This window comes from Microtus oregoni, unplaced genomic scaffold, assembly GCF_018167655.1.
Source record: "Microtus oregoni isolate MIOR12 unplaced genomic scaffold, Mior012 000049F_ref0000343, whole genome shotgun sequence".
In the NCBI taxonomy this organism is placed as follows: domain Eukaryota; kingdom Metazoa; phylum Chordata; class Mammalia; order Rodentia; family Cricetidae; genus Microtus; species Microtus oregoni.
Window position 1 is genome coordinate 8,087,222 of NW_024543223.1, and position 22,593 is coordinate 8,109,814.

Below are 22,593 nucleotides of genomic sequence, written 5' to 3' on the forward strand. Positions count from 1 at the left end.
TAAGCTGTTTCTATCGGGAAATTTGGTCCGGTTGATGCAAAGTACAAATACAGTGTTCATTGACAGAAGAATGGATGAAGATGCTATGTGTCCACAATAGAATACTATTCGGCCATAGCAATCATGCAATTCCACCACAGGCAGCAACACAATGGAACCGGAGGATGTTACATTAAGTAAAATCAGTCCAATATGAAGTCAGATCTCATGTACTTCAAATTGACCAGGAAGCTGTTGAACTCTCTGCTTTTAACCCGGAAGCTCTGGGGTTATAGGCCCATGTGTCAATGCTTTTGTTTATGTAGTGCTGGAGATTGAGCACAAAGCCTCTTGGATGCTAGGCTGGCACTCTGCCAACTAAGTTACATCCCAACTAGCCAGGCATAGAAAGACAAACACTGTGCTCTCACACGGACAGCAAAAGTTTGATTGTGTGGAAGCGCAGCAAAGAATAGTGACTATCGGAGCCCGGGAAAGCTGGCGGGAGGAGAGCAGCTGGGTCCAGAGGGTAGCCGGATAGGAGCCAGGACTCCTACTGGTCTGCAGCACAGGGGAGGGAGGGGCAGCGATGGGTGGCAGAAATGAACTGGAGAGTTCCAAATAAGTAGTAGAGCCTGAATGATCTCAGTGTAGAGATGAGCGAAGGGGCTCAACAGCTAAAGGCACTCGTGTGCAAGCCTGGAGACCTGACCCCAGGTCCTGGAGCCAGGGAAAGGTGGGTGGAGAAAACCAATCCCACAAAATTTTCTCTTGATTTCCAGAAATGCATGGGCACGTGTGTGCACACACGCACAGACAGAGACAGAGACATAAACACAGAGAGAATGATTCTATTGCTCATTGCACACTGCACATGTGGGAAGTGCATTGCACAGCATAGCTATGTACAGTTAGCGTGCTGATCAATAGCAAACATTTTAACATAAGAAAGATGCTTGATCATCAATCTTTTTTCTCTTCCATATTTTATATATTTACCCTGAATAGCATGATGTTTTCACATAAGCACAAATGGTAGATGATTATAGTCAAGAAAGTGCTCTATCTGGTGCCCCAGTTTTTCTTCTTGGTCTTATTAGTGGTGAGACCACCTTTTAGCCAGTGCCAGCAAGCCTGCAGTAGATAGCACAATATCCCAGCTGTAGCCTTTATCTTGGCCATCAGCTCTCTAGACAGCCATCCTGTTTGGGCCTTTGCCTGCATCGTCCCACGCCTGTCCCCACTCAGTCTCTGTTCTACTGTGTATTCAAGTCTTCATCGTTGAGATTCCATACATGGTGGGCTCGTGCACGACTGTCTCCCTGTTCCTGGAAAATTTCACTTAGCACAGTGCCCTCCAGCTTTGTCCATGTTACCATATGATAGAATTAAGCCTTGCAGTTTTTGAGGAAGTAACTGAAGCTCAAGAAGACCACAGATTTGCTTACATCATGACGAGAAGCAAAGATAATTCCTCCTTCTGAGTCACCCTGGAAGACTATGAACTTGGTTCAGGAAATTTGCTGTTCAGATACTGTTCACCTTAACAACACCCCCCAGAAACAGTGTCAAACCCCAGGAAAGGGAACTCATCTTGTACTCAAAGGCACCTCTAGTTCACAGCTTCTTAGGCTTGGCAGCCAGCTCAGATGATTAGGAATGCTTCTAACACATCATTCCAGGCAAGACTGACTGGGAAAAGCAGAAGGGGAACTTGGGTAGCTTGCTTCAGTGGTAGGCTGGTGGGAAAGGCTGGGAGCTCACAAGGGGGGAAGGGCACTGCCTTGCAGGTAAAACCTGTTCTGTCCATTGTATGAATTCTAATTCTCAGTGTCTCAGAATGTACCAGTAATGGAGGACTGGGCCTTTCAGAGGGAAAAGAAGTCAATGCAGGGCTATATCCTGTGTCCTTATAAGGCAAGCTAGATCCCAGTTACACACAGAAGGACAATGATGTGATGTCTCAGGTTGAAAGAATTTCATCTACAGGTAGGGAGAGAGGCCCCAGGAGAAACCAACTCTGCTGACATCTTGAAGTTGGATATTCAGCCTCCAGGACTGTAGACTTGCTTAGTTTAAGACAACTTAACTCTGGGACATGGTGATGGTTGCTTGATCAGTTATATTCCCCCCATCCACAATAGACACCCTCAATCAAAGCAGTCCCCAAGAACAATGGACAGCCTCAATCAAATGTGTCGCACCCACAGGAGACACCCTCAGTCCAACAGACCCCCATCTATAGCAGACGTCCTCAGTAGAGTGCACCCCATCTATAGCAGACGTCCTCAGTAGAGTGCACCCCATCTATAGCAGACGTCCTCAGTCCAACAGACCCCCATCTATAGCAGATGTCCTCAGTCCAACAGACCCCCATCTATAGCAGACGTCCTCAGTCCAGTGCACCCCATCTATAGCAGACGTCCTCAGTAGAGTGCGCCCCATCTAGAGTAGACGTCCTCAGTCCAGTGCACCCCATCTATAGCAGACGTCCTCAGTCCAACAGACCCCCATCTATAGCAGACGTCCTCAGTCCAACAGACCCCCATCTATAGCAGACGTCCTCAGTCCAACAGACCCCCATCTATAGTAGACGTCCTCAGTCCAGTGCACCCCCTCTATAGCAGACGTCCTCAGTAGAGTGCGCCCCATCTATAGCAGACGTCCTCAGTAGAGTGCGCCCCATCTATAGCAGACGTCCTCAGTAGAGTGCGCCCCATCTATAGCAGACGTCCTCAGTAGAGTGCGCCCCATCTATAGCAGACGTCCTCAGTAGAGTGCGCCCCATCTGTAGCAGACGTCCTCAGTCCAGTGCACCCCATCTATAGTAGACGTCCTCAGTCCAGTGCACCCCATCTAGAGTAGACGTCCTCAGTCCAGTGCACCCCATCTAGAGTAAATGTCCTAAGTCCAGTGCACCCCATCTAGAGTAGACAACCTCCGTCCAGTGCACCCCATCTATAGTAGACATCCTCAGTCCAGTGCACCCCATCTAGAGTAGACGACCTCCGTCCAGTGCACCCCATCTATAGTAGACATCATCAGTCCAGTGCACCCCATCTAGAGTAGACGACCTCCGTCCAGTGCACACCATCTATAGTAGACACTCTCAATCAAATGTGGTTTCTCACCTACAGCAGACATTCCCAGTCGAATTTAATCCTTCATCTACCTCTGATATTGTTGCTGGAAATTTTGGGGAGTTCCACTGGGGATGCTACATATTTCTGACTAAAATAGGGTCCCTTCTCAGGGTTCTTAGTCTCATTAATAAAATAAATTAAGGAAGTACTCAGCAGGAAGCTTGTGGGCAGTTTTATTAGTGCTTACAAGAGAAACAACAGCTCCAGCAAGCTGCAAGTCTGGACCGCTACCAGGAGAAGGGCGATGGAGAGCAAGAGAGAAGACCATGCCTTTTGAGTTAGATATGGAGGGTAGCAAGCAGCTGCATGGCAGACGAGAGCTCATAACGAAGCAAGCTTCAGAGAAAGAGTGACAAAGCCCCAAAAATAGCCAGTAGGAGGAAAATGAGTCTTAAAAAAAGAAACGTTAATTTAGATGAAATGGGTAAACTTGACCTAGCCCGAGTGATATGGTTCTAGTGACCGCACAGCGTGTGGGATTCTGGGAAGGAAAAGTACATTGTCTCCTCCCATGTGTTTAACATAGTGTAAAGTGAATCTACCTTCCTGAGGGGTGACCCTTTGGCCAGGTGATTGACAGATACAGCTGGGTTCATGCCTAGGTTTTGGGTCGATTGGAATGTTAGGTCACCACCTAGGCTAGAGGTTTTGTTCCCATAGCTAGGAGGAAATACTTTTCCTTAAAGAGTCTCAATAGAGCCCTGGTCTTTCGATGCTACTGTAATAATCTCCTCAGTCAGGGCTACCCTCCATCTGCTTTAGATACCCTCGGTCAAAGGCAGTCCTTCATCCACTGCAGAATCCTGTGACCTGATCCTGTAATGCTTGGTGTTCGGATCAGGTGACAGAGCATAGAAGAGAGTATTTGATCAGTGTAGGGTGAGATATCATGTCTGCCAGGGCAAGACATCTGGTCATATGGGGAGCATGTGTGTGTGTGTGTGTGTGTGCATGTGCACATTGTGTGTGTGTGTCTATATGCATGGTTATGCATGTACACATTCTTTTTTTTGTTGTTGTTGTTTCTCAAGACAGAGTCTCTCTGCAGCTTTGAAGCTTGTCCTGGAATTATCTCTTGTAGATCAGGCTGGCCTCGAACTCACAGAGATCTGCTTGCCTCTGCCTTCTGAGTGCTGAGATTAAAGATGTGCGCCACCACCGCTGGTCATGTACACATTCTTTAGGAGCCATCTGTTCTAGTCAGCGTCTCTGCTGCTGTGAAAAAATACTGACCCAAAACAACTTGGGGGCAGGGCTTATTCGACTTACAGGTTATAGTCCATCTTTGAAGAAGGGCAGGGCAGGAACTCAAGGAAAGAACCTGGAGGCAGAGACCATGGAGGGACAGTTCTTACTGTCTTGTCCTTTCTAGCTTGTTTACTTAAAAGCTTATTTTTATTCTATGTGCATGAATGTTTTGTCTTCATGACTATCTGTACCCTTGGAGGCGACATGCCTATCCCAGGGCAGACATCCTCAATCGATTGCAGCACAGCTCCATCCACAGCAGATATCATCAAGTGGTTCTAACCCTACCTTCTCTAAGGAGACGCCTTTAGTCAAATACAGACATTCTTAATTAGTTGCAGCACCCCTTCTGCCTGACTCGGGAGGCCCCATCTGGCTGCTCACGGCGTCACTATTCCTACTGTAGAATGACTCTGCCAAGGGGAATCATCTGCTTTGTCTCAGTTTTATAACTTCTCAAGTGCGCAAGCAGAATGGCAGTGTCCCCGCTAATGTGTTCTCCTTTATTTCTGTCTAGGTCTATTTTCTTTGGGGCCATGCTAAGGATATTATCCTGTCTTTCAAAACACTGGAAAGGTAAAAACTGTGAGCAATTGCTTTACTCGTTGGTTGATATTTCTTTAGATTAAACGCTAGGGGAAACCAGACTCAGGACTGGCACCCATCTGGGGCTCTAAACCCTGAGAGCAGATTCCTGTTCCACCCTGGAAGCAAAGCTCTTGCAGAACATCCGGTTCCTTCCAGGCCAGTCCTGGAAGACAAGGATATGGGAGCGAACTCTGCGGTCACCACCTACTTCCCTTTCACCTCCCGCAGTTTACTCGTCTGTGAGGTGGGGAGCAGTGAGGTGGCCTACCTCTGAGGAGAACGTGTGTCTACTGAGTGTGGGGCCTGCCTCCAGCTCTTCCTGCTTTTGATGTGGTCAAGGGAAGAATGGCCAGAAGGAAGAGGTGAACTCTTCAAGGGCAGGTTAAACATGGGTAGATCGAGGAATGAGCACCTGCTCTATGAAAAGATCTAGTATTGTACCCCACTTCCGTCGCAGAATCAACTTTCCCCTCCAGCATTTGAGATGACCGCTGGCTTTGAGAAGATTGGCTGACCTGTGACCCCTCGGTAGAATGGCTTCAATGGGCTGCAGCTGTAGAGACTGAGTCTACTGCTAAGTGCATCCTTGTGCCTCTTGTTGTACAGGGCTAGTGGCCTGGTGCTGTGGGGCGGGTGTTGATGATTCAGAGGTGTCTTTGGCTGTGTGAGAAGCACCCTGGAGTGTGTATCCATCACATGGTCCAGGCAGTGGCTTGCCAGTGACATCTATCCTTGGTGTCAGGAACACCAGAAGCCCCACCTCCAGAGCAAGGTGAGGAAGAGCTGAAGTATGATTACCTGGTTCCCCCGAGGGAAGGGGTAGTCACCAAGATCCAGGAGCCCCAGAAGCCACCACTGGTAACTCTTAGGACTGGGGGAGGTGGCGCAGTTGGTACAGGGCTTGTCTAGCATGCATGGTCACGGGCTCAATCCCTAGCACCGAATAAACCAAGCATGGTGGCTCTTGTCTATAGCCCCAGACTCAGAAATCGGAGCCAGCAGAGCCAGGAGGTCAAAGGCCATTTTTGGCTCTGTAGGGATACTGAGATTGAGACCAGCCTAGGCAAAGGCTTCCATGGCCACTATCACATCTGGTCTCTACCCACTTCAGTGCAAAGGTATGCTTTCTTGTCTGTTGAGCAAGATGGCAAACACTTTGTCTACCATTCTTAGATTTCAGAAGTCAACTTCTTTAGAAAAAGGTGAAGATGAGGTAGTCTCAAGCATGGGTCATGACAGAGGCTACAACTGAATCTAGGGTGCTCCTCTAGGGAGGGCTGGCCTCACTGAGGACAGTTCACACAGCTTCCAGTTACTATGCTGGCAGCTCTGGCTGGGTCCTGTGGGCTTATGACCTTGCTAGCTTCTTGCATGAGCTGTATGAATGCCTCCATCCTGCCACCCCCTCTGTCAGTGCCTTCTGGAAGGTTTCTCCCAGGTAGGAAATGCTCCTTTGGGGATTCCACCCATCTCCTTTCTCCAGACCCACAGTTGGGAGGTACCATGGTTCTTCACACATCTTAGGAAGCACAGACGGATACCAGGAACAACTCCTGGGATGCATTCTGTTACTGTGGTCTGGGTATACAGGCACTGAGTGTTGGCAGGGCCTCAGACATGGGGCCATGACACTTGCCCTCAGCTTGAAGGACTTGTTTCAAATTGGTCTTGGAAGGCTATGGTTCTCAGGGTGGTGCATGGCCAAACAGTGTGATCCTTGGTGACCTTATACTGCTTCTGTGGGTTTGGCAGGCTCAGAATTGGATACTACTGCATGGACTAGGGAAAGGGGAAACAGAATGGCAGCTGTGTGCACTGTAATAAAAAGAAAGCCACCTGCCAGAGGTAACGGCATTGTCAGGGCTGTCAAAGGCTGGATAGAGAAAGCGGGCTGTGAGTTGGAGCAACAGGGCGGGTGCAGGGCCAGGCCAATGGACAGACACCCGTGTTGTCTGGGTTTCTCTCTGCATTAGTTCTGGTAGCTGGGCAGATGCCAAGCTGGCCATATCATACAGGAAGGTGCTACTTGCCCTGACTCTTGGGATGCCTGGGCTCAGCTGAGGCAGACACTCAGGGAAGAGGCAGGGAGGGCCAGGACAAAGATGTTCCTGTTTTCCCATAAGTCAATCATGGACAGGTGGTCTTTGAGCTGGACAGGGAAGCACACAGGGCTGGCTGCTTCTGGGTAAGGCATGGGAGTACCCACAGCTGCCTTTAGGCTTGGCTTCTCAGTCTATTGTGGGATGCGTCTCCTAGATACCTGCAGAGGGCCTAGAAGCTACCCTAAGTGAATACAGCTGCAGTAGGGTGTAGGGAATTCACAGCAGGACGAAACACATGGAGACCGTGTGTCCTTCCCATTTCTCTTCTGTGACCCAGGGTCCAGAGTTCACCCTCACATGTGCCTTCTTCCTGAGGAGGTCACAGTGTGGTTTAGAGGCTAAGATTCTCTTTCCACTATTCCAGCATGGCCACTTATTCTAGGTGTGACAGTGGAAGAATTCCTGAGCCTAGCTGAGACTTTAGAAGCCCAAGGCGTCATCTGGAGTAGGCCACGTCTGTGTACATCCTCTGCCATCCTCAGTGTACTGGGGCTTCAGCTCATGCTGGTTGACTCCTGCTTACAAGAGAGATGATGGCTGCAACCTTAGCCTTCGTGCCCTCACTCGAGACTGTTAAAGGAGACAATGTTGAAAGGAAAAGGGGTCCATAAACAGGCTTTTCCGATTCTTATAGCATCAAGTAAGCAAAAGCTTTTCAGCAATTCACTGTAGATTATACATTACATGCCCCAGCCAGACTGGTCAAGACCAGCTGCAAAGGAAGCCATGAGCTAGTGTGTGCAGACTGTGTTTTATTGGCAGGATGGAAAGCAGAGGGAATGGACGGCGATGATTTATGGGTTGGTCAGTCACCAGTGAGGGTGCACCTGCTCTCCACAGTCTAACGGGCCCTTCCATCTCCTTCGCTGTTCTTTCTTTGTTTCCCCTTTGGAGGAAGAGTAGGCTCTGGGTGTGGTTGTTTGCCTTTAGTAAAATTTCTTCCCCATATCTCTGCTCCCAAGATGCAGTGTCTTTGATGTCCTACAGATGAGTTGAAGACGGGCAAGTTCAAGGTGAAGGCAGAATGCCCAGATGCTGACTCTTAGTCAGCTGGACCAACAACTGAGGGAGGGAAATTGTGTGTGTGCATACATGCTTGGGATGGCTCCGTCCTAGCCACGGGCTCGGCACTTTCTCAGGGCCTCTCAGGAGAAGGTGTCTGATACTTGTGCTTTCCAGGTTCGGGGTGATCCACTCTGTGTTCACGAACTTGCTGTTGTGGGCCAACAGCGTCCTGAATGAGTCAAAGCACCAACTGAACGAGCACAAGGAGCGGCTTATCACGCTGGGCTTCGGCAACATCACCATAGGTGAGGAAGCCTTTCCCCTGCTTGACCATCAGGTCCCTAGGGAGCCACCTGGGCTGATAGACCCTACTGTGGACTGTTTCTCTAAGCCCACAGGCCTTCATTCTGCCTCCCCAAGGCAGTAATTATAGGTTTCACCTCATGTGGCGGCCCAGGGTTATCATTTGGGTGGGTCTCTAGCAGTCCATTGGCTGGAGAACTCTGTGCCTTTTTTTTTTTCCCACTGTGGAAGATTGGTGGTTTTCTCTGTTAGCGTTTTAATTAGGAGCCTTTCAGCAAAAATCTTTCTTCTGAGAGGTTGGCCTGTGCGCACTGGGGAGTTCTCAATATGCCTTTGTACATGGGAAGGTTTCTAGCTGACTTCAGTTGGCTCATTATTTAGGGCTCATCTTTATTATTCTCTTGTTCTGCTGGGGAGACAGTCTGGGGTGGGGGTTAACCCTCACATCTTCTGCTGGAGTTCTTGAGCATATATGGCCTCACCACATCTGTCTGAGAACATCTGGACCCAGAAGAAGGCAGGGTGGAGCACAGCGCTCTACTGGGAAGTGGAGAACTTGAGTTGGGGTCTTGTTTTCATCAGGTGCTTGCTGTGTGGCCTTTGGAGTCTATTCAACCTCTCTGGGCCTGCCTTTTCTCTTTGTAAAGTAAGGAGACTCGAAAACTCGATGCTTTCAAAGACCCTTCTGGCTGCAGCCTTCTGTGAGCGGGCTGGGTCGATATGTGGCTATGTCAGGCTACATGAGTAACTCCTACAATCCTCTGTGGGAAGGGCTCCCTATCTTTGGCCTCACTCCCTCTTGGTAACAATAGCAGCCACAGCAGTGACAGTTTCATAATAGAAGCAAACTTTTATTAGCTATTTCCTGGCTTTTATTAGGCTCATGTTGACTACCAGGCAGGGTTCTAAGTATTTTACAAGGTTCCTTAACAATGGCCTGGCCTTCCTCTGAGGTGAGCAGTATTAACTAGTAATGGGTAGAGACGCTGTGCCACCGAAAAGTGATGTGTCTGGGGTTGCACAGTCAGAAAGAGAAGGAAAGCCCCTGACCATCTCATACCGTTTTAGGGGCGTTTAGGTTAGAGCTTTTTCCACCGGGTATTTTTCAGAAGGGTCATTTCCTACAGAGCCTTGAAAAACATAGTCTAAACACACACACACACACACACACACACACACACACACACACACACACACACCATATTTACAGAGAAAATTAGATACCATAGGGAAGCAAGATCTAGAAAAAAAAATAAACACCTGCCTCTTGCCACCAGAGAGAATTGCCACTACCGTTCTGGCTTATATACTTCTGGATCTTTCCTGTTTATGAATCAACCTATCAATCACTGTTGCCCCTCTCTCTTACACAGGTGCTGCCACAGTCTCAGCCCTCCTCAGCTGTCTGCTTTTGAAGTTCAATGGTAGCTCTGGACCACCTAATGTGGTCATTAGTAAATCTCTACACTGCTACTTATAATAGTGTCACTATATGCTAACATACAGATAGAACACGGCTGATGCCATTCTGGAGGTGAACCCTAACTTCTTTTTCTAGGAAGCCATGGCATTAAACATAATGCTAAATACGGCTCAAGTGCACTTTGGGTCTAGTGGCGAGGTTCAGGCTGATGGGTTTGCTAGTCTTCTTGTTGCCTGTGCTGATGGTTGTTTCCTGTCCTCTGCCTACCACCCTAGTTTTGGATGACCATACACCACAGTGTAACTGCACGCCCCCAGCGCTCTGCTCTGCCCTCTCCCATGGAATCTACTATCTGTACCCCTTCAACATCGAGTACCAGATCCTGGCCTCCACCATGCTCTATGTGCTCTGGAAGAACATTGGGCGTCGGGTGGACAACTCCCGGCACCAGAAGATGCAGTGCAGATTCGATGGGGTCCTGGTGGGCTCGGTTCTGGGCCTGACAGTGCTGGCTGCCACCATCACCGTGGTTGTGGTGTACATGATCCATATCGGACGCTCCAAGTCCAAGAGCGAGTCGGCGCTCATCTTGTTCTACTTGTATGCTATCACGGTGCTGCTGCTCATGGGGGCTGCTGGGCTGGTAGGAACCTGGATTTACAGGGTGGATGAGAAATCTCTGGATGAGTCCAAAAACCCTGCACGTAAGCTGGATGCCGACCTCTTGGTGGCCACAGCCTCAGGCTCATGGCTCCTCTCTTGGGGCTCCATTTTGGCCATCGCTTGTGCTGAGACCCGTCCGCCATACACCTGGTACAATTTGCCCTACTCTGTCTTGGTGATCGTGGAGAAGTATGTCCAGAACCTTTTCATCATCGAGTCGGTGCACCGCGAGCCCGAGGGCATCCCCGAGGATGTGCGCACTCTGCGTGTGGTCACCGTCTGCAGTGGTGAAGCCGCTGTGCTGGCTGCATCCAGCCTCGGGAGCCAGGGGTCGTCTCGGGATGGATCACCTGCGGTCAATGGAAATCTGCGTCTGCAGCAGGGACATCATAAAGAGGACCAGGAGGCTGGCTGGGAAGGGGCTGCAGGCACAGCCCGATGTCCAGACTTCCTGCAGGGTGGAGTCAAGAGGAGGATCCTCAGAAACATCACAGCCTTTCTGTTCCTTTGCAACATCTCGGTAATCTTCAGCAAACTGTTCTCCCTCTCCCTCTCCCTCTCCCTGGTGTGCACAAGTGTGTGGAGACTAGAAACTGATGTTGAGATGTCTTCCTCAAACAATTATCTACCCTTGTTTTGTGAGCCAGAATCCCTCACGGAATCCTGTGCTATTAGCTGGTTAGACTAGCTGGCCAATGAGTTCCAGGGAACCCCCTGTCTCCACCACAGAACCTCAGTTTAGAGTTGCAGGCACCAGTGCCTCCCAGACAGGCTTTCTATGTGGGCCTCATGCTTGCCCAACAGGCACTTTCTCATCGACCATATCCCTAGTCCTAGATATTCAAATCAACCAATATTCCCTAACTTTTCTCAATAAGGCACAGGCACTCGGATAAAAATAAGAAAGCCTCTCTTGCAAATTAGTGGAAATTAACTGCTGGGATAGGGTGGAGGAGGCTACTGCACAACCCTAGTGGAGGGATGGCCCGGGTGGGTGGAGGTGGAGGTTCTCAGAAGGACTGGGGGCATCTCACTGTGGCTAGGGTGGTAGAGTGATGTGAGAGAGACTGAGGGGGAACACAGATGACACTGGGAGCTTGGAGCAAGCATCTGGGAGGAAGGGGCTGTTGATAAGGGAGAGACAGGAAAGGCAGGGTGCGTCTGGGATGTGCTCCAAACACTCAAGTGGCTAGTGGAAATACGTGTTGGGGTTCCAAGAGTGGCTCACATGGGGGGTTTAGGTGGAAGCCCAGGGCCTCCAGATGGTGTTTATGACCAAGGTTGAGGTGACCGCCCTAGGAGGCATATACGCGGAAAAGGGAAGGGGACTCATGAGTCTGAGCAAATGAGGAGCTAGAAGAGGAAACTGTTGACAGGAAGAGGTCTGAGATGGAAGGGAGAAGCCCAAGAAGCCAGAGAAGGAAAATGGAACACGATATCCACCAGCGAGAGCTCTGCAAGGATAGAGACAAAAGGCAGTGTGTATTAGTCACTTGCTGCCACCTAAGAACTAACCTCAAACATAGCAACTTAAAACCGTAGGGATTTATCATGAAAGTTCTTCAGGTGTTGAACCCACAACAATGGAGTGCCAGCTCGTGATCCCAGCTTGGCTGTAGGCTGTTGGCAGCAAGACTTCTCTTTGGGGATTTGGACCCAGTCCCTTTGTGGATTGTTGGGCCAATGTTCTTTGCAATTTCTGGCCTGGAATCACCCTCTGTCCTTTGCTATGTAGATTCTTCCTAGGTCAGCCCAGCTAGGGAGAGCCTGCCCTAGCAGAGAGATAGACACATGCAATAAGTAACAGAAGGGGCCCAGGGCCATGGGTGGCCCTGACAACCTAGAGAGTGGTCAGTGGGAAGGAAGAGGGGAAGAGACAGAGAAAGATGTGGGGACAGTAGGTTCTATGAGAGACAAGAGCAACCGTTTATTATGTTAAGTTTTGTTGACGTCCTTTGATTTTTTTCCTCCTCTCATCAGCGCCCTCTAGAGAGAGTTAAGTTACAACTTGTGTCTGAGTGCAAGGTGAGGGGGTGGAGGGCCTTCAGGGGAGGCTCACAGATTTGTTGGTTTCCATGGAGATGAGGAATGCTTTACAGTCACCCCGGCCATGGTGACTCTAGCTGTGTGAGTCTAGGTCAGCATCCATGGTGCCTGGGATTCGAGTGGGGACCCCAGATGTGCTGAAATCCTGTGACCACAGAGTCAGTCTTTCGGCACGGTGACAGAACGCTTGCAACACACAGCTTCAGCCAGGAAAGGGGTGATTTTGAAGGTTTCAGTCCATGGTTGCTTTCAGGCAACGTATCATGGTGGAAGTGCAGAGGAGAGAGGTTTACTTCACAGCAACAAAGTAAAGAGAGGGCAAGACTGTGGGCAAGACACATCTGTTAGCTACCTATTTCTTTTGTTTCTTGCCTTGTAATGGTTCATGCCAGCTAGGGACCAGGCCAGGGACAATGTATCTTGGGGGCATTGTCAGTGTATCTGTGGCAGAAGGTTGCATCTCTTGGCAGCATTCATGGCGAAACCAACTGTGATGGAAGTCTGCCTCTTCTCTTTCAGCTTTGGATCCCCCCTGCCTTTGGCTGCCGCCCTGAGTATGACAACGGATTAGAGGAAATCGTCTTCGGCTTTGAACCCTGGATAATCGTGGTCAACCTGGCCATGCCCTTCTCTATTTTCTACCGGATGCACGCAGCTGCTGCCCTCTTTGAGGTCTATTGTAAGATCTAGCCTGCCTCCTCATGAAAGGAGAAGGGACACGGGAACAAGGGGCTCTGCAGCCACCTGGGAAGGGCCGGGCTGAGCAAACACTGTCTGACAAAAGCGGGAAGGATGCCTTTTGTCTCCTTGACTGCGTCTAGAGGTGCCCTTGCCCTGGCTGAGAATGAACGAGTGAACGTTAAATCAACTGGAGGAGGAGGCTGGAGCCTGCCCCGGGTCAGCCGATTCCAATCAGATCCGAAATGATTTGTGCTCCATGGCCGAGAACCTGTGTTTTAGAAGAAGATGATCCAAGTTTGGGGAAAAAACGATGGGGTTTTCAGAGCATACATTTCCTGTCTGTTATTTATGTGACTGCATACAACTTTTTTCTGACCATCTGTGTAGCAATCAATTTAATTTTTTTTCTCTCAGGGCTACTAAGTTTAGAAACAAATGCATTTTAGTTTATAGTTTATTTTTTGAGCTGGCTTAATTTTGGCCAAAATTACTTTTTCAAAATCTTTTAAGCTTATTTTTAATCACATGTATGTGTGTGGGCAGGTATGCACACACGTGTGTGGATACCATCAGAGGTTGGAGGCATCACAAAATTGCTTTTAGTCAACTGCATGGGAACATGTATCTAGATTAATGCAAACACATGGCATTACCTAAAATTTTGGTTAATTTTTACGCGTGATCATTTCTAAGTATTAAAAGATAAACATTGCTGTTTTCTGTTTTGCTACACTTACCTCTAGTTTATTATGTAGAAAATCTGCACACTTTGGACAAGGAGACGGGCAAAATTACCCACGTTGCATTGCTAACAGTTACTTTGGACATTGTGGCGTATCTTTTAGCTGTCGTGGTGTGTAGAATCTTTTTTTTTTATTGTTGTACCACTAGTGATAACCTGACATTTCTAATTTATCCTCATGCTTTCCTGCTTGACAATATGACGACAGCTTTCCCTACATGGTCATCAACTCCTGGCAAACGTCTCTTTGCTGTTGTCTGTTTACCAAATGAATGCTCCACAATCAACGTCCTTTGCCTCCGTTCCTTTTAGTGCTCACAATTTTGCCTTCCTAAGTGGCCCTGCAAAGAATCAACCATGTCTGTAAAACATTTCTTTTATTTAAAGTTGTCAGCCAACTTTGCATAGAAAATGCTTCTAAGAATTGGGTCTTTGGGCCAGGATGATGGCTTGCTGCTCTCAAAGAGGACCAAAGTTTGGTTCTAAGCATGATATCAATTGGCTTACAGCTGCCTAGACTTCTAGCTCCAGAGGAGATGACCTCCTTTTCTGTTCTCTGAGGGTACCTGCACTCACATGCAAGAGTGTACTCCCCCGCCAGATAAAAATAAAATAAAGCTGTAGAAAAGAAATCGCCTCTTACAGTTTTTTCTTGTCCTTTGCCTCTAACCAGTATAATCTAGCAGCCATTGATGTGGCCTTTACCTTGGGTTAAGGTTTGTGTGTACATGTGTTTTGAGACAAGATCTTATATCTTAGCGAGGCTTTTCTCAAGCTTGCTCTCTAGCCAAGGATGACCTTTGACTCCTGATCCTCTTGTTCCCACCTCCCAAGTGGCAGGTTTAGGTTACAGGCTTTTATAGGCATGCACTGCCATGTCTGGTTTTACGCAGTTCTGAGGAAGTGAACTCTGGGCCTCATGGTCCAACTGAGTGAGCCATATCTCCAGACCCTTATTAGGTATTTTAAATGACCCAGAGACGATCTGAAGCTTACAAAAAGAGACACACACCACCCTGTTGCTAAGGGACTTGAGCATCCAAAGGTTCTGGTAGCCACATGGGTCCCTGGGTCTGGCCCCTTATGGATTGCAAGGGACATCCATTTGTAACATCAAGAAGCCACAGTCAAAGCTTGTAAGCATTTAAAAGTCTCCTTAGGAATATTGACACTGGAATGAGGTAAGTTTGCAGAACTATTTTGAGACTTTAATAAAGTGAGTGCACTGACTGAAAAATTCCGGTGGACACAGTTGTGTCCAAGTGGGTTGCTTGTTGACAGGCACACATTCTAAAAACAAAAGATGTTTAGAACACCTTCCTTGTAGAACACTGGTTCTCAGAGTGGGGTCTTGGCCCCCAGAGAACTTATGGTGATATCTGCAGACATGTTTAGCTGCTCTCAATATGGGAGCTGCTGTCACCTAGTGGTAGAGACCAGGGACACTTCCGAACATCCTCTAGTGCAGAAGAGAGCCCTGACCCTAAAGAATCTTCTGGTCTCAAACAGAGGTACACTGAGGTTGAGAAGTCATGATGCAGGCACAATGGCTGGTACCTTGGAGTTCCTAGGCTAGTAACCCCCCGCCCCCACTCACGCATGCACCCCAAACAAGGTCATTCTTATATGCACTGAACTTGGTTGTAACTTGCCATTTCTCTTAACTCTACATGCCTCTCATCCCTGCCTCAATCCCCATGGCCCTGGTTCGTACCCTTTAGCCTATATAGGCACCCCCTTGGGACTTCACAGTGACCCCTGTCTTGCTGGCTGGAAGTCCAGATGCAGTGAGTCTGGGGTGGCTGAGGTCTGCCCTTTCATCAGAATCTTGTCTAACCCTCCCCTGAAGAAGCATCTTTTTTGGAGCCTGTCAAGTAATTCCTTACTGTTAAGGCTCCTTCATGGCTCTCCTCTCATGGTACTGGAATGTAATTACGGGTGACTTTGGAGACCATTTCCAGGAGATTTATATCTATAGACTTAATCTAGTGTCACTATTTCTCGGGAGACTTTAAAATGATTGTAAGCTTTGATTTAGACCACTCTATTTGGTCATCTGTGACTCAGGACATTCTGCTACATTCAGAATTTTTTTTTTTTTTGGTTGCTATCCCACACTGCACATGGGGAGCACTTTTATTTCTGTGCCTTTGGATTTTTCCAGAGTCCCGTTTTATGCTGGCCCAGCAATCATGGCAAGAGAATGGATTTCTGATTTTTGGTTTGCGTGAACTTGACCCCTCTTCTAAACCTCTGGCAGCCAGGAGGCCTCAACTTCTGGATCTAGGCTTTTGCCAAGAAGAGGGAGGGAGCCATAACATTGGACTTGACTGACGGGACTCTAACAAGCATAGTTCTGTTTGAGCTTGGCCAAATTAGCACAGCCTCATTGGGCTCAGAGTCTTTTGGGGGTGACTGTTACAAGGAGAGACTCACCTCTCCCCAACAGCAGGCTGACCTGTGGTTCTCATCTGCTGCCCATCAGGCGTTCTGCCTCAGCTTTGGCAGAGGGAAGCTTATTTTCTTCATTCTGGGGCAATTCATAGGGGTAAAACCAACACGAACAACACCTGAGCCTTATGTTCTCAGTGATAGAATAAAGGAAACACAAATTAAGGCAGTGATGAATGAATTTCCCACACATCTGACTGGCAAAATCTAGCAAGACACATCGGTCTGTTTTCTGTTGAGATGATGCAATATGATATGGCTGAGCTGAGGTACTTAGTGAGAAAAGAGGTTTAATTATTTCACAGTTTTGGAGATTGAAAGTCCAATCAGAATGGGTCGGCTCAGCTCCTATCTAGTGAGGGACCTGGAGCGTGGCATTGTGAGCAGACAAGAGAGAAGTATTAGCGCAGGACAGGAAGTCTAGGTGAAGAGAAGGCCAGGGTTCCTTCTACAGCAATGCTCTGATGAGGAAGAACCAGTTTAATCCCTCCGAGGGCATGCCCTCAGTGACCCAACCTCCTCCCACCGCTCCTCCACCTTCAGAATGCTCCATCATCTCTCACCATCACCACACGGAGGACAGAACCTCTGACTCATGAGTCCATGGGGTACCCTATGTCTGAGTCAAAGCAGTGTGAAAGAAAGAGGACCCATGGTGGCCATGGATGAGAGATAAGTTGCTAAGGACCAGCCTGGATAGCTCCTGGCAATGCTGGGTGAGGCTGGAGGTCCTAGTTTCCAAAGACTAGGCACTTGGAGGCCTCTAGAGGCTCCTGGGACTGATTCAGGATGGCCAGGTGATCACGGTAGCATTGCCAGCAATGCAGGAGAGAGGAATCTGTTCTCACTCATGATTCCAGGCTGTCAATCCATTCCAGAGACATCAACGCAGCAGGAATGCGGGACACCTGTTCACATCACGTTCACGTCAGATGCAGGAGAAAGTGAATGTCTGTCCCTTTCCTTGCTGGTGCTCAGCTCAATTTCTATACTCTTGTACAGTTCAGGATCCTTTGCCTAGGGAATGGTGACTCCCACAGTGGGCTGGGTCTGCCTATATCAGTCAATTTAATTAAGACTCCCCTCCCCCACAATCAACTTGTTTTGGATAATCTCTTGTTAAGACTCTCTCCCTGGTCTTTCTAAGTTGCGTCACATTGACAAAGTTAACCATTACAGGCTCTCATAGTAAGAAAAGATCTGAGAACCAACCAGCAGCCTTCAGACCTGAGGGGCAGGGCACAAAGAGAAACTCAACTTGGGAAAGAGACCTCACCAGGACACGATAGTAAGCTGGCTCTCTGAGAGAGCAAGGACATCCAACCTCAAGACAGTGGCTGGCCAGACCTTAGTTTGTGATGTTCTGTTTCAGCTCCTGAGCTGACAGGGCTTACGTCAGGGCCATAGCCTCTCACAGAGCTACGCGAATGTGGAACCTTGTGGCCAGGACCCAAGGTAGTGATTACTGAAATGGTGGCTCTGGCTGTGAGTGTGGCAGAGTTCAAGGGCAGAGCTTTGCAGTTGTTGGTTCAAGTCACCCTGGCTCCTGGGCTCTTCATGTGTTAGGAAAAGTATCCCTCCCGCTAGATCTTTTCCTGACTGCTGAGCCCCACCTTCAGCAACTCACAGTCATCGTAAGTCAGGGGCAGGTGACGTTCACCCTCTGGCCCACTCTCTGGGTGTTCCGTGTCCCTCTTTACCCGAGTCTATGTCTGTGAAGACCCAGTTCAGAACTGACCTGGACAGTCTGTGAGCCACTTACAATCTGTAACAAGAAATTCGTTTCAGAACAATAACAGTGACACAATTTCTTGGGGATATGAATACAGAAAAACTAGTTAAATTTGACGTGGTACCTGACTTTTCACCTAGTTAAAAAGTACTAAATTTGGCATATAAAATGTGTAACTCCACACTGCAGAAGGGAGTGTTGCTGTAGAGGAGTGTGACCAGCAGAGGGCGCGCTGGCTGCATCTCCATCTCTCCCGTTCTCTGAGGGCAAACCCGAGACCTACAGAGGGTGGATTTCCCTTGTAGTGAAGCGTAGTGACGCGAGTATATCATCTATCCAAACAGAGCCCTTGTTGGTGACACTTGACCTCTGCCCTCTCCTTTGCCATATTCCTTTTGCCCCTTGCTGGTTTAGGGACTTTGCTCGCTGGTCTAGTCCTGCATGCACCTTCTGAGCACTAGAGGGCGCTCTCAGTCCGGCTGGAAGAAAGTGGCTTGCAGAGAGCCAGTGTGTGGTCTGGGACAACCCCCCCCCCCCCCATACCAGGGGAAGAAAACTCAAGGGGTGGAGTGGGCTGTCCGTCTGGGTAGGAGAGGGCTTTGAGGTGACTTCTTGCTGCTCTACTAAGTACACTCCATCTTTGCTGGAGGAGGGTACAGAGTGGGGCATGCGTGACAAGGGTTCCAGGCTGGGGTGGCAAACTGTACCTGCAAAGTAAGAGTAGTTGCAGTTGTGTGTGTGTGTGCGCGCGCGCGCACACACACACACACACACACACACACACACACACACAACTGCAGAGATACTTCACAGAATCTGGCCTTTGTAGAAAGAACGTTTCATGGCCCCTGGTCTAGCCTGGTCTAGACCATGAGGCGAGGTCCTCTGCTGGATACATGCTAGGGAGGATTTTCATCTCCCAGAAGGAAACAGGTGAGGGCGTGTCACTGTGGCAGCTAGTGTGTGATCACAGAGCAGCCATCACAGGTTTGCAGGAGCAACCTGTGAGAAGACGGGAGACTTGGGCCTCAAGGACTTGAATCAGATAGAGTTTTTTAGTCTTTATGGACAGGGGACTTTGGGTGACTCAGTGAGTGGGCATAGCAGTATACTGAGATGGATTAGGCCCCAGGGCAGAGTTTGGTGACACTCTGATGTGAATCGGGCTTCTTTGTTGCCTGGAGCTGACTTGGCTTAGCCACCCCACACCAGCCACCCCAAAAGAGCGCTTGCATCCCAACCTGAAGGAACCTGCCTGAGAACGGGGACTCCTGAAGCAGGAGCCGGGGGAGGGCATTACGACCCTCGCCCATTGGCTGTCACTTTCCACGTGCTCAGCCTCAGTGGGGTACCATTGCCAGGGCATTTCTTCAGCTCCACATTGAGCACGGTCTTTGGCGCGCCACAGCTGATAGAGGACAGCGCTCTAGGTGTATTCGCTACCCAGAACAACCGGGTAGCATTTTGTTTGTTTGTTTTGTTTTGTTTTTCCTTTGCGGCTTTTTTTTTTTCTTTCCACCCTGGTGTGCAATTACCTCCAAGGAAGCTGCTATGCCAGCAGGGGCCAGGGGTGACATCTTCTAGAGGGGGCTCAGTTATCCACTTAGCTGGTGTTCACAGAGTTGGATGGCCCCCTCAAGGAAGTGTCTGGCGGGGTGCAGAAAGAGGTTTGAGCTTTGAGGCGGGGTCTCAACTGCCGGTGCCTTCCCTCCTGCGCTTCAGCTGTTCTGCTGAACACAGTAACAATAGAGGTTTCCACAGAGGGTCATCGTGTGACTTGAGATGACACTCAGGCTGCCTCACATGTAAAATGCCACCCGAGCCTTTTCTATAGTCCTGAGTATAATTCCGAGTGTAGGCAGGGGTGGCTGACTATTGCTAGCTGTCTTCCTGCAGAAGGGGCAGCGCCGCTCTCCAACAGCACACATTGCTGGTTCTCCACATAGACCATAGAGCAAGAGAGAGCGAGAGAGAGAGAGAGAGAGAGAGAGAGAGAGAGAGAGAGAGAGAGCAACCCACATGCCCAAATATGTCTATGGGCTCAGAACCTGTACCGGGAAATGGCACCCAATAAAGAGGGCTAAGTCAAAGACACTGAGTAGGTGTCGTGCTCCCCCCACATGTCCTTAGAAGTTAGAAAGGGAGTCAGAGGGGATGATGTGACCACTAAAGCGAAGCTGGAGGCTATGGGGGGGGGATCACAGGTGGGGGAGGCCAGCCGCTGGTGGAGGATGGGGTGTGGGAGCGGCAGCAGGGAGCCTTCCTGTAGCTTTTCTCTCCATTTTAGCCAGTAAGACCCACTCTGACCCATCCTTACCTCCAGGACCCTGCTGACATATTAAAGTCCTGTTGCTTTCTGCCTCTGAGAATGTTACGGCCCCTGCAGGGAACCAGCTTGCCCCTGCCCTCTGTGTCTCAGACACAAATAGAGATGGCAGAGAGAAGAATGTGGGGACTCTGATCAAAGTTGGGTGACCCGAAGCACCAATCAAGCCATCTGTGGCTCAGGCTCTCTGTAGAGTGAGGAGTGACCCCAAAGACATCCTCCAGGCTGACCCCGCCCTCTGGACCTTACGTGGATTATGTGTGGGTTCCCTCAACTATCTGGCTGTTTAGGGTTCTTTGGGGGTCCAAAGTGCCTCTTGGCTCCCCACTTTGCTCTCCTGGATGGTCCCGTTCAGGGCCCAGGGCTCTCTTAGCATCAGACATTGCTGAGGTCTGGCTTTGCATCTCAGTTCCAGGCTGGCCCACGTCAAAAGCCTACCTGGAAGGGGCTTAAATTCAAGTACCCATAGCCAAACTGAGATGCCCTTATCCCTTGAAGGTTTCCCTTCTCCATGTGACCAAGCCCAGGGGCTGTGTGCTGCTGTCTGCTGCTTCCCGGCCCCCACACTTACTTCTGCTGCAGCTTCCCTGCTAATGTCTCATGCACAGTGTCTCAGGCTGCCCTGGTTCACACTCTCACGAATACAGCAAAGCTTTGGCTATTTGTCCTTCTGAGAATTGATGCCCTTACAGGTGGGAGGTGGCTCTCAGGGTGACTTTGATTTGCATTTCCTGCTGTTGCTGCTTGCAGTTATTGTAGCTGCCTGATGTTTTTACAACCTTTGCCAAAGAGTCTGTTCAAGTCCTTTGGCCTTTTAAAATCAATGAGTTTTTTTTTTATTGGTCATAAAAAAAAGGCGCTTGATTTAAATGTTGGCTATTAACTCTCAGCAGATATGATTTGCAAATATCCCTCCAGCCCACAGGTCTTTTAATCATGTGGTTTACTCTCTGTTGCTGTTGTGACATTTTCTCTCTTGACTTTTGTAGAGTGAGCTTCTGGTGTGATGTATAGCCAGGTGGGGTGGCCCATGCTTTGACCCCTTCTGGGGGCAGAGACAGGTGGATTTGTGTGAGTCTGAAGCCAGCCTGTTCTACATAGCAAGTTCCCAGTCAGGGAGCCTTCCCCTCTGTTCTTTTGTAGAAGTCTCTGAATTGATTTTTCATTTCATTTTTCCAAATGTGGGAATAATCCTGTTTCCCCATCATCATTTACTGATGGAACCATCCCTTTCCTGGGTGTCTTCTTGGTACCCTGGCCAAAAACGAGTCTGAGCTTATTTCTGTTCTGGTCCACTGGCCCACGCTTCTGCTTCTCTACCAGTAGCTGTGCTCACTTTTGTCTCAGTGACAGAGCTTTATTTATGGACTTAGTTGACATTGGTGACGGGACTAGGGCCTTGATGAGCCCATGTTCTCCATGGAGCCACACTCCGAGCCCTGTATAAATGATCTTAAGTCAGATTGTGGAAGTGTTCGGTGTGTCCCCCATTGATAATGCCGCCTGTGGCTATGGTGCGGTGCATTCGGGGGACTCAATTACAGCACAATGGTGGGAGATGCTGTACTGGTTTGGGCGAGAATGGCCCCCAACAGCTCATATGTTTGAATACTGGATCTCCAGTTCGTGGAACTGTTTGGAAAGTATTAGGAGGTGTGACTTTTTTTGAGTTGATGTAGTTTTCTTTGTGGGAGGAAGTGTGTCACGGGGGTGGGCTCTGAGATTTCAAAAGTGTCACTGTTTCTGCCTGCTGCCTGTGTATCATGATGTAAAGCTCTCTCTCGGCTGCTGCTCCAGTTCCATGCCTGCCTTCTTCCTGCTATGATGACCATGTACCAACCTCTGCAATTACAGACAAGCCCCCGGTTAGACGCTTTCTTTTCTCAGAGTTGCCTTGCTCATGACGTCTATTCACAGCACTAGAACACCAAGACAGACACTGCCCCATGCTTTCTTTCCTGAGATCTGCTTTGACTCTTTGAGGTCTTCTGGGCTTTCATATGGGTTTTGTAGTCTCTTTTCCTATTTCCGCGAGAGGTGCCATTGGATGGGGGATTGTGCCGAATTTGTGGGTTGTTTTGGGTAGTGTAGGCATTTTGATAAACGCTAACTCTTCTACCCTGTGACAATATAGTATCTCTCAATTCATTGTGGGTCCTAG

At 49.0% G+C, this 22,593-nt stretch overlaps 1 protein-coding gene across 1 annotated transcript in view; it reads left to right on the forward strand.

Annotated features, from left to right (window-relative positions):
* Otop1 (otopetrin 1) overlaps positions 1-14,535 on the forward strand; it is a 29,559-nt gene extending 15,024 nt beyond the window's left edge. Inside the window, exons 3-6 of the mRNA XM_041636562.1 lie at positions 4,888-4,946; positions 8,240-8,370; positions 10,067-10,974; positions 13,020-14,535. Coding sequence (XP_041492496.1) covers positions 4,888-4,946; positions 8,240-8,370; positions 10,067-10,974; positions 13,020-13,190 — 1,269 coding nt within the window. The 3' untranslated portion in view covers positions 13,191-14,535. The remainder of the gene's footprint in view (positions 1-4,887; positions 4,947-8,239; positions 8,371-10,066; positions 10,975-13,019) is intronic.
* Positions 14,536-22,593: the final 8,058 nt, after the last annotated feature.